Source organism: Alosa pseudoharengus, unplaced genomic scaffold (genome assembly GCF_046254945.1).
Source record: "Alosa pseudoharengus isolate Yale_2024_CS ecotype anadromous, Long Island Sound unplaced genomic scaffold, YU_APseudo_1.1 YU_APseudo_1.1_scf_19, whole genome shotgun sequence".
Lineage (NCBI taxonomy): Eukaryota > Metazoa > Chordata > Actinopteri > Clupeiformes > Clupeidae > Alosa > Alosa pseudoharengus.
This window is the reverse complement of record NW_027468657.1, coordinates 420,239-433,000: the sequence shown is the minus strand read 5'-3', so window position 1 is coordinate 433,000 and position 12,762 is coordinate 420,239. Positions and strand designations below refer to the sequence as shown.

General features: G+C 40.3%; 1 protein-coding gene across 2 annotated transcripts in view; it reads right to left on the bottom strand.

Annotated features, from left to right (window-relative positions):
• Window positions 1-12,762, bottom strand: part of LOC143132142 (adhesion G-protein coupled receptor G5-like) — a 158,488-nt gene that overhangs the window by 54,027 nt on the left and 91,699 nt on the right. Inside the window, exon 13 of one of the 2 annotated variants that reach the window (XM_076291474.1) lies at window positions 10,047-10,179. The exons of the other annotated variant lie outside the window; for it this stretch is intronic. Coding sequence (XP_076147589.1) covers window positions 10,107-10,179 — 73 coding nt within the window. The 3' untranslated portion in view covers window positions 10,047-10,106. Of the gene's footprint in view, window positions 1-10,046; window positions 10,180-12,762 lie in introns of those variants that run through there. 2 annotated transcript variants of the gene reach the window in all.

The window sequence follows — 12,762 nt, the reverse complement described above, 5'->3', positions numbered from 1 at the left end:
CCATTATCATTGTTGTTTTAAATGTATGCTTTCATTATTCTCCAATTTCTGTAGGCAATCTATTTTTTTCTCTCGATGTTAAATTTGATGACTTTCGATGAAAATACTGTAGATGGTGCTTGCCTATCGAACAGAAATAATCTAGTATTGTCTTAATTTTACGACATATATCGTCTTTTCGTCAATCTACTGTTTTGGTCTACTTTTCTACCTCGTGCACGAGCAGAGATGAAGCTGAACTAAACCTCGCTTGAATAAACGAGGCCAAGATGCCGCTAACTTGAGTTAATGGAACGGCTTCAGCCCCAAGTGAAAGTCTATGCTAGTTCAAGCCAGGCTATTTCTGTTAAGCGCCGCCTTCATTAGCGAGGTTGATGGAATACCCCCCAGGATTCCACAGGAGATCACGCTTGTTTGTGTTTATGTTTAAGTTTATTAGCAGACGCAATTTTGTGCAAGAAAACGTAGCCTACATTATGTTAACCAAGGAACCAAATTAAACACGCCAGTGAGATAGCTCGCCCCTACCTTCAGTAGCCTATTCCCAGATAAATTCCACGCATTGTTTCGTTTTTGTTTGTGATACAGTCAATGCTTTCAAGCCGTGTTGCTAATACCTAGGCTGTGAAACTAAGGTCTAGCTAGCCTACTGGTGGGTTTAATTGAATTTGAGTAATAGGATACGCAACCATTTACATCTGAGATAGTTTGTAATTCCTGTAGAGCTCACCAAAATTATAAATATAAGACACTTCTATGGTATAATCCAAGATAGTTTTTCTTTGAGTTTTTGAGCATTTATTTTATCAAATGACATGGGAAACATAATTAATTTCATCCACATATTCTTATGCACCATGCACAACAACGCTACTAAGTTAGCTTAAAACTGTGAGAATCAAGCAGGCCGTCACGGCATTAAAGTGACAGGCACTCAATTCGACTTGCACAGCACCAATAATGACATGAAAGAGAAGTCTATAGTTTATACAGTGCTGTGCAAAAGTTAAGACACCCATGCTGAAATTGGCTAAAGGGAGGAATAAAAAACATACTTTGCCTTTTGTCTTAATGCCTAAATAAAAAACAAAAAAAGGAAATAAATTATTTTTTAATGCATCATGTATCGTAAATAAACAAATGTTATTATATAAATAAATGTCTATACATTGTAGTTCTCTGGTCTGGTCTGGTCTGCATACCCCACAAATGTAAGAAAAACCTTTTTACAACATGACATCAGCTATATCAGTGGTTATCAAACTTTTTCTGTCATTCCCCACTTTGGAGGTGGTCAAACTTGATTTTGATAGAGTATTCTTTTTTAACTAATCTGGACTACTTTTCAATCCCCAAAAGACCAACATTTATGCAGATTTTTGCAGGCACAGGACATACCTGAGTCAGATAATGCAGCCAAGTCAGCAACATGTTTTTAGATTAATGTTATTTAATGGTTCTTTTACGATTCATTTTGGATTAATTGATGTCCATACATATCAAGTAAATGATTAAGCTATTGTTAACCACAACTCCTTGCTGCCTTAGTATTAATGTTGATACTGAAATTAAGGGTTAGTCCTGCATTTCTTTTATGTCCACAGAGAGGAAATTAATATATACCTAATTTATAATCACTTTTCAGATACCTGAACAGAGCCAGCCTTCTGAGCCAACACAAGTAAGTTGTAGTTTGTAGAATTCCACAACTTCACTCATTGGGCACTTTATGCACACCCAGCGAAAACTAATTGTAATACACCACTCCTGCATAAACCTTAGCTTCAGGAATGATAGAATATTCAGTATTTGTTAAAAACTAGTTTAAAAAGATGTTGATTCAACTGTGTGGTAATTTAGGATGCTTCAGTTTGTGGCGCTGTTGGATTGTACTGGGGCAATTCCGCGCAAAACTATCACATCCATAATACCAACACAATGCCATGGTATTTAGTTGCCTTTATGGATGTGACAGTTTTGTGTTTGGAATTGCCCACTGACACATTTATATTACTTTGACCACCCCATTTCAGTCAATGAAAGGGATATATTGCAGGACTGGTATATTACACGGCATTTCTTTTTGCTAGGTGTACCTTATTAAGTGGCTGGTGAGTGTACATACACAAAACAATATGCACATAATAATAATGCAGCAAAAAATCACTGTCTCAGATGGCGTACTTCTGTCAGTACACTTTCATGTCGTACACTGTGTGCTTGCTTGTAAGGTGTGTGAATTTCAACATAATAGTGTCGTCTCATATCGAACACCAACTAAGTGCACTTAACGAAAATGAACATTTAACATTTAAATGTAACTTTATTACTGTCCTCAACAGCCATGGTCAATTTATTAATTTTGACTGAGTTGATGGTGTTTATTTCCACGTAGGTTGAAATTGGGAAGCATGTACTATCAGTGGCGGAGCTAGGGGATGGCTTACGGGGCTTAAGCCCCGAATCTTTTTTCAAAAGCCCCGAATCTTTTTTTAGTGTTTTAAATTCCCGGCAACTCTTATTTCCAATATAACTCCCCCTCGGTTTCTCTATAAATGTCACCAAATGCTCTATTACTGAGTAAATATATCCCTTATTTTCAAAGGCCAATATTGAAAAATAATTTGACTTGCTACACGATCTATGCCACGTCTCTGGGCTATCTGGTTAGATTGATTTGTTTAGATCCAGTGAAAATGCTGCCTTGACAACGCTACGTCATGGCTTCGGTGTTCCAAAAAGCCTCTGTCAGAAGTCTGTCACTTTTACAGTCTGTGATAAAACACTTTGTGTAGGCTACATGTTGTTGAAACGTTATGGATATTAGAAAGTTTTTCAAAAGACCACCCAGCTCCGTTCAAGCAACAGCATCGCCCAGTGAACTGACGGATGGTGTTGTTTCAGGTTGGTGATTTCACGTTAAGAGCTTTCAGTCAGTTAGGCAGGCTAACGTTAGGCTACTTGGCTAGCTCCCTAACATGCTTTTAACGTTAACGTTAAAGGAACACGCCACCCAAAATCAGTAGTGATATATGTTCTTACCGTAACTTTCACGAGTTGAGTCGTACCTCTCCCGCGTCGGTAGGTGCACTCAAACGCTCTGTCCCGCGGCGCGAATGTGTTAGCATGTTGCTATGCTAGCGGGCTCTGCCGTGGCCGTAGAGAGAGGCACATAGCAGTATTCAAACACCTCCACGTTTTACCTACTTAAATACAGTTGCACGAGTAGTTGATGAAAAATGTTAGGGCAGACAACATGAAACGTGACGATTTTCCAAGCGAATAAACATGAGAACTACAATGTGTGGCGCAATAGCACTTGGGAGTACTTCGACCTAGCGTGGTAATATTATTAACACCTAATTGTAGATCCTATCCACCACAGAGTTTAGAATCCATGCTGGATCGACCCTCAGCCTCTCCCTCCCCTCTGAGCGAGAGAGGCACACACACTAGAGATGCGCTGATGGGCTATTATTTCAACCATAACTGCATAGCAAAACTTATCATCCATCAGCCATCCATCAGCACCAAAGTTTGTTGACCAATTTTCAAAACGGCACCTGCCCACCATCCGCTGGTTGTTTTAATGTAGGCTATATGGGTGATGCAGCGCTGCTGACGTGAGGCTAGAAAGCCCTTGCCTGTTCTAGAAAGACTGATCTAATGCAGCAAATATATTAAAAGGCAAAAGTCGTACATTGGCTAGGCCTATCCCCAGAATATCAGCAGCAAACTCAGTCTCTGTCGCGCAAAACAGTCTCCAAATAAAACGCACATCGGCCTGTTGCCTATTCTGCCAGCCTGTGACAATATATCGTCCAAAATGCTTGATTGCATTGCATTCTCCACATTTTTAGCTACATTTTCATGTACCACATCAGCATTTTTGTTCAGTGAATCTTTTGTAAATTGCTTTACAATTACTGTCGGGCCTATAGGCCTATTGCCTGGCTTGCCTCAGCTTCGGTCACGTCCTTTTACAATTTTATCATTGTAATAAAAAACGCAATTTGCCACATAATTTCAGCATGCTCCTGGCCTACTAATTAATGCCTATTGTACTTTATTTTTTGCAAAAAGAAAGAAATCCTTGATAAAATAACAAGTCGTTCACTTTATAGGCTACTTTACACACTGTTATGTCAGGTTGACTGACAAGCCTGTTCTGAAGACTCCCATTCATTTTGACTGCACGAGCGCGTCTTTTTCAGACAGACATTGCAATTCATTTTATAGCAGGCCATCGGACAAATATGACGCCTCGATATTAAAGAAACTCCGACTCCATTCATTCTGAAAGTCCACCGCACAACAATGCAACGTGCATGTTCACATTTTTAGTAACAACCGCCAAACTTGCTTGCTTGCCTTACACATCTAAGTTTTCCGACTATTTTTATACCTTCTTTTTCCGCTCTGGATGTTAGTGAGTTTGTAGAAGTTTTAGCTCTTACGTTCTGAACATCTCGCACTGCCATCGCCCGATGTCATTTCTTAGTCATATCACTCTCTGTCTCTCTTTTAAATGCCTATTCCCTGAATGGTAGGCTACAATTATGTGTTTTATATATAGGCTAATATCTAAACAAAATAACCCAGGCAGTCTCATCTAGGATATAACACAGGTTGAAGTTGGTTCTATAGGGAGGTGAACATCTGTAGATGACTCAGAAATGACATCGGAAGACAAGGAGTGAATATGGCAAGAGGCAAGCCGAAGTCTGCTGACAAGGGCCCGACGGTAATTGTAAAGCAATTTACAAAAGATTCACTGAACAAAAATGCTGATGTGGTACATGAAAATGTAGCTAAAAATGTGGAGAATGCAATGCAATCAAGCATTTTGGACGATATATTGTCACAAGCTGGCAGAATAGGCAACAGGCCGATGTGCGTTTTATTTGGAGACTGTTTTGCGCGACAGAGACTGAGTTTGCTGCTGATATTCTGGGGATAGGCCTATAGCCAATGTACGACTTTTGCCTTTTAATATATTTGCTGCATTAGATCAGTCTTTCTAGAACAGGCAAGGGCTTTCTAGCCTCACGTCAGCAGCGCTGCATCACCCATATAGCCTACATTAAAACAACCAGCGGATGGTGGGCAGGTGCCGTTTTGAAAATTGGTCAACAAACTTTGGTGCTGATGGATGGATGATAAGTTTTGCTATGCAGTTATGGTTGAAATAATAGCCCATCAGCGCATCTCTAGTGTGTGTGCCTCTCTCGCTCAGAGGGGAGGGAGAGGCTGAGGGTCGATCCAGCATGGATTCTAAACTCTGTGGTGGATAGGATCTACAATTAGGTGTTAACAATACTACTACGCTAGGTCGAAGTACTCCCAAGTGCTATTGCGCCACACATTGTAGTTCTCCTGTTTATTCACTTGGAAAATCGCCACGTTTCATGTTGTGTGCCCTAACATTTTTCATCAACTACTCGTGCAACTGTATTTAAGTAGGTAAAACGTGGAGGTGTTTGAATACTGCTATGTGCCTCTCTCTACGGCCACGGCAGAGCCCGCTAGCATAGCAACATGCTAACACATTCGCGCCGCGCGACAGAGCGTTTGAGTGCACCTACCGACGCGGGAGAGGTACGACTCAACTCGTGAAAGTTACGGTAAGAACATATATCACTACTGATTTTGGGTGGCGTGTTCCTTTAAATGTCCTTGTTCGTCGGCGGAAAAGGCAAATTCAATACTCTCATAGGCTAGCTAAGACTACTGCAGAATAAGAAATTCCAGCTCCCAAAACAAAGTGATCCTCGTCTTGTAATAAATTAGGCTACACTGTTTTGAAATGTCAGAAAAACCCATAAACAGTTATCTGCCCATGTCAACTTTTCAGTGTCATATGTTGCACAAAATAATGTTAACTGTTAGACTACCTTAAAACCTTGTTGATATCCTATCCACCACCACAGATCTTATAATCCAAGAGTCCACATAAATATAAAAGTCATGTTATGTTGTTTTGGCTGCCTAACTAATTATTAACTAAAAAACAACAACATTAGGCTACAATGATATATTGAGAGGAAAGGGCCCTTTCCATAAGTGTGTTAATCAAGCACCATGCAGTCTGCATTCATAATCTAGGTGCTTGATTTTATGCACCTGTGTAAAGGTGCCTGATGACAGGGGCGCCTGCAGGAATTAATGCTATGGTACGCACACCCACCACCCCCCCCCCCCCCCCCCGCAAAATTTTTTTTAACTCGTGAACAATATTTGTCCGTTTTAGGTCTGTGCATTGGTCAGCAAAAAAGTAGCCTACATAGCATAACAACATCCACATGCAATAATACAACGACAATGTATACAATGACCTATTCATTTGGACAACTTGATACAGCCCTATACAGGCTAAAGTTACCTTTAGTTTTGTTCTAGCGTAACGTGACGTCTGGCTTTAGTGCAGTCTAACGTTCTGACAAGCACACCGATTGCCTACCTTGTTCTTGCCCATCTGGAATAACTCCTAGCTTTGCTGCCTACATCCTTTCTGTTTTCGTTGTTTAAACTTGTGATATCCATGATGAGTATTGAGTTAGTGAATTAGCTCAACATTGTGTGCTGATAACCATATATAGATAGCCGAGTAAAAGAAAACAACAAGTAGCCTATTGCGTGCCTGCGTGCGTATTCTCTCTCCTGCTCAAACAAAATGCGTGCACGTTAATTTTGATAACGTGTTCACTAACTTTACGTAATAGAAAATGGTAAATAGCCTGATGGCATGCAGCTAATTTGGGATAGCCATAGTTGGGAAGGTATGGTAGGCCAATTTGGTGTGAATACACACACACACAAGGGAAATTTTCTGTTGTTGAGTAGCTTGATGGTACGCACAGTGCGTACGGACGTACACCTGCAGGCGCGCCTGCCTGATGAAACCTATGAATAATCTTGCTAAATTACAAAATTAATATAATTTAGAAACGCCTAGGTCAAGATGTTAATGCATTCCTTCTAAAATACCCTTGTATCATGATGACTGGCCATACTGTAATTATATCATAATATTATGTATATTATAGTATAAGATATTCTATATATTTGTCACACAGATGAGACCAGGGAAGAGGAAGAAGGAGAATAGCAATAATAAACAATAATGTCATATCAAACAATAGACTAATGAAAATAAACAAATAGCCTACTATAATATACAAACCATAAGAAACGCTTAATTAACTAAGTACATGCTAAACAGATATGAACAGATATTGCCTCTTGAAAGACCCAAAACTATAATTTTACACAGTGTTGTGCCAGTCAGATACCTTGAATCTGTTGAATGTTAGTTTCACATTTTTTAAGTCTCAATGTGTCCATTAGTTTACACAAAATTCACTAGAAGTCATTATTTAGGGGGTTATTTAAAAAAAAAAAATTAAATGGGCTAAACCCCGAATGTTTACAATGTCTGGCTCCGCCCCTGTGTACTATGCAACAAAAATGCCTGGAAGGCAGCAGTCCATGCGTCAACTGCAACAGCTATGGTCCGGACCCTTCTGCAAGGGGTGTTTCCAATGGATGTCCTCTTTAAAAGTAACCTCAAAGGTATTGTTTCCTTTGTTCATATAGGCATTAATAAAATAAAATGTATTTATCTCAAAAGAAGAAAAAGGGGGAGGGGGTTAGACCTTTATCATATGCTGTTTAGTGCAGTATTAGTCAGAGTGAACAAACTACACCAAAAACAACCCTAATTAAATCCCAGAAATATTCTGTTATGTTAATACTTTGTCTTTTAGGTGGGAAATCCAGAAGGGATGTCACTGACCAGCAGCGGGAAGCATCTGTTTTTGGTGAAATGCCAATTGATTTACTTAACATTCAGTCAGCTGGTGATAATGTTATAATGTGAAATGTGATGTAAACACATTTACACACTCAGTTGCCAGTTTATTAGATATACTGTATCTAGGAAACAAATGCAGTTGCTAACTATGCTGGGAAATGCTGATCACATCTAATAGCTAAACCTAAACAAAGTGTCTATCCTTCTACCCCCAGATGCAGTGTTGAAGAAGTCTCCACAGAAGTTTGACAGCTGTCAACTCAAACATAGCTGAACTCAGATTTAAAATGAAATCAATAAAAATGTAAAAAATACATTGAAAATGTGTTGTTTGTTTGTGAAAATGTTAACTTTTTAAATTGCAAAATATATTTCAAATTAAACAATTTGCAAAAGTTAAAAAATATATGTTGTTAGTAAATATATTGACATATAAACTAAAATATATTTTCAAAAAAATGAAAAATATATTTTAATTAAAATATATTTTCAAAAAAAAAATATATATATATTTACATATATTTAACTAAAATATATTTATTGGGCCAATTTTGAATATTTGCATATATTCCAAAAATATATTTCAAATATATTTCAAAATATATTCTGAAAATATATTTCAAATATGTGTATGGGTTTAAAGTTTAAAGCACCCCCCTGTACAGTTAGCCATTCCAGAGTAATCCGGTTTTCAATTTGCAGCAATGTCTATATGCATGTCTCCAACTTTAGGGTTCACAATGTGTTTAAATTGTTCAATAGGCCTACATGATTTTATAACAGGCCAAATACAAAATAAATGTTACAAATATCGCCTAGATAGCCTATCTGTAAACATTACAATCAGAGGATATACTGTACATACAGGGCAGACAGACGCTCATGAGTTCATGCTTTGTTTTATCGCTGGATTTTAGGATAGCCTATTATGGCAACTGATTGTATTCCGAGCTACAGTCAACTCTAGCAGGCATTAAATGACTGGAGGGTCGGGTGGGTGCGGATCGACTCTCTGAGTGGGTGGGTGCGAGGGATGGGCATTCGATTAAATTTTCTTCGTCGATCGTCGGGAGAATTAACGATCGACTATCGATTAATCATTAATATCTTTATATTAAAATGCATTATTTATTTAACTTTTTATAAATTCAAAATGCAATAAAAAAATACAAAAATACAGCGTATTTTTTCTCAGCGACATCTTTAATACAAGAACATCTTGTGGCAGTTAAACTGGACGTTCGGTTGAACTTGAAGATAATGCGCTGCTGTGCTCTAAAGCAGCGGAACCTGCAGCTGCGAGCCGGCTTTTCGTAAAGAGACCCTCGTTTGCTCGAAAATAATAAAGAATAATAAAGAATAATGTTAAACAATAAGTTAACCAAAAACATAATAATACTTAGATCTGACAGGTTTTGTCAAAATCTAACTGAAAACTATCCAAGGTAGGCTACGGAGTCGAGAATGGAGAGGGTGAGAGATTAGCCTTCATAACAATTAATTAGGCTACTTAACAAACTAAGCCTAAAAAAAATAACTAGTAGGTTAACTCACATACAACTTCAGGATCACTTTAGTTATTTTTGTTGAGAAAGATAAGCATGTTGACGTGATCTGGGGTCAGACACCACCGCAACCTGGTGACCGTCAGTCCAGCCGCTGAAAACACCCGCTCTGAGAGGACGGACGTAGCCGAGATGCACAGGTACCTATGCGCTAACTTGGCCAGCTTGGGGAACCTTATTCCGTTCACTTTCCACCAGTCTGTAGGGGCGCAATCCAGGGGTGGGGGAGTCTCCCTCAGAAAGTGATCTAGTTCTGCTTTGATGCCAGCCTCACATTGAGTGGAGTCGTGCCATAGCAGAGGACTGGGAGGCCGCGACTCCAGTGTTTGCCCTCGTCCGTGTCAGAAAACGCAGCCTCGTCTCCCCCAGCCTGTGGGATAGCCGCCCTACCGGTCTCCACTGTGTCTCCCAGTTCAATTAGTTTCGCATTAGCTGCCAGTCTCTGTGTTGGTGTAAGAAAGCCCAGGTGCTTGTGACGAGGGTCCAGCATTGATGAGATCATGGGGGCGAATGACACAAACTCATCAGACTGAACCTGTATATGGGGGAATCAATAATCAGACAAAATGCTGTATCTACATAGGTAACACAACGCAGATAATAAGCAACTATGCATGTAATTAGGTATATCATGTAAACTAAGAGAAAACGTTTGGCTTACATTCATTCGCTTGATGAGGGAGGAACGCACTTTTGTCTTGAATTCGATGAGTCTGGGCCCGTCTCCTTCATTGGTTATGAGGTGGATATTGATGAGGCCGAAGGTGATGGGATAAGTGTTCGAGATGGAGTCGTCTTTCTCTGCAGACATAACGGTGGTGGCAAATTTAAGTGCTGATAGCACAGGCTGTGTGTCCTCCATGAGCTGCCAGTACTTATCCTTTAACTCCAGGATCCTGGCATCTTGAAGCTTGGTCACGGTTCGGTCCGACAGCACAGCAGCAACAGCCCACCGCTGCTCCACCAGCCGATCAAACATCTCGCACACGGAGTTCCACCGTGTTTTACACGACTGGATAAGCCGGTGAGTTGCGAGGCCCATTTGCTCCTGTTTCTTTTGGAGCGCTTTGGTTGCTGCGGTGCTGTGATAAAAGTGGCTAACGAGTTTACTAGCCGCTGATATTACCCGATATAGATACAGGGCAAATCCATAATTTATGGCCAACTGGAGGGTGTGTGCAAAGCAGGCAACGGAAATCCAGAGCACTCTGGTGGGACTGTTGGCAGCAACAATATTGGCGGCGTTGTCATGAACGCATGCAATAACTCGGTCTTCAACCCCTCAACAGCTCCTTTCATTTTCTCAGCGAAGTGGTCAGCTGTATGCCGGCCTGGCAGACTTTCTGTGAGCAGGACTGCTGAGTTCATTTGCCAGTCATCACTGATGTAATGGCAAGTGATGGAGCTCTCAGCTGTTAAAGCGGTCCAGCAGTCTGTCGGAAGAGCAACTCTTTCAGCTGTGCTCAATTCTTTTAACAGCTCCTGCTTCCGTTCTTCGTAGTGATTTTTTACTAGTCTGGTGATGGTTCGTCGTGACGGAATGTGATATGCTGGTTCCAATAAATGTATCAGGTCTCGAAAACCTTGACCCTCAACAATACTTAAGGGCAGCATATCCATTTCAATTAACTTGCAGATCCCTTTTGTAATTTTCTCTGCTCGCCGTGCATTGCAGCTCCTGCGTGAAAACGCAGAGGCGATGCTAGGTTGAGACGCACCGGCACCGTCACCGACATTGACCAGGGTCGGATGCACTTTGTTTAAGTGGTACATCATTTGAGTAGTGGCCGTGCTGTACTTATACACGGCATCGCAGTGTTTGCAGTGAACTAATTCATTTTTTAAATCAAAATGGTCCCACGCCACACTACGCCGTGACCTCTTCATGATTAGGCCTACTTTTGAAATCGAAACGGAAACTCGCAGGTAACTAGTATTGCGTCAACTATTGCCCCCTGTGGTAAAATGTTTAATTGCTGCCACACAGTGAAATTAATTCCATTGCTTCAAGACTCACACCCCGCAACGCAACCTGCATTAGTTTAATCGACAACAAATTAACGTCATCGACGAAATTTGTAATGATCAATTGTCGATCGTCGATTAATCATGCCCATCCCTAGTGAGTGCGGATGTTAAAAAACCTTAACCTGCGCAACACTACTGCCACATATCCAGGCAGGTGTGCATGCTGTGAGGATGTCATTGTGCGCGCCTATCGCATGGTTTAGACTCGATGATTTCGGTATGTGGGGATTTTTTCGGTCGCAATTGGTTTGCACATTTTTAGAAGTGGTGGGTACAAAATTCTAATTATAAATAGTGGTGGGGACATGTCCCCCTGTCCCCCCCGTAATCTACGCGTATGGTTATTAGTGGTGTCAATTCACATACAGTGGGTCCCTGTTAAGTTTGGACGGGTTCCTTCAGGAATCACGATCCCCATTTTTTCGGCAGAAATGGCACAAACTGCAGTTGACACAAACAACCACAAGGTGTCACTTTGGTGCCACTACTATTTTTGATGCGACTTGACTTACTGCTTCCATGATGCAGTTTCCAAGTCAGTAGAACAATCAGAGAAAGCTGAGCCATTACCAAACATATATGATAATACAATAGCGTGAGTTTATATATCTTATACCCTATTTGTCACGGTTACTTATAGATTTGATAGTGAAACGATAAGAGCATAAGAGACTTTCAGCGGGGGCACGGGAACTTAAATTGATCACGGTAGTTTAAGCTTACACTTGACAAAACATTCTAATATGAAAATGTAGATGCAATTGTTGTAAAATGGTGCAGCTCCTTTAAGAAAGCACCATGTGCAGGGATGGAGAGAGAGAAAGCGAGAGGGGATAGGCCTATGTGTGTTAGAACTTAGCGTGTGGAAAAAGTACGTGCTGTTGAGACTGGAGCGAGTCATATTCAAAATAATGCAAAAAAAAGCAATTATCCTCATTCATTGCAACCAAAGCATGCCTGCTTGCCGACGTTCAAAAGGAAAAATATATCAAAGCACCTTTTTCATTTGAATGTAGCACGAAAAAATGTTTAAACAGCTGGACAAATGGTTTAGCTAATTGATTATATAACCTGTACACCAGCAATTGTTGAACATTTACCTGTACAAGTACATTGACAGTAGCCCAGCCTAACAGCATGTTGTAGGCCTACTGTAGAAATGTCACTTAAATTGCAACCGCAACATGCCTGCTTGCCAACGTTCAAACGACAACGAAAAAGATAATAAAACAACAAGAGGGTTGAGTCTGAATGACACTGAGTTTTTAGACACTGAGTTTTTGTAGTTAAGAAATATTTTCGTATAAAAAAATGGTCATTCTTCAATCTCCTTCACTGACGCCTATGGAAAAGGCT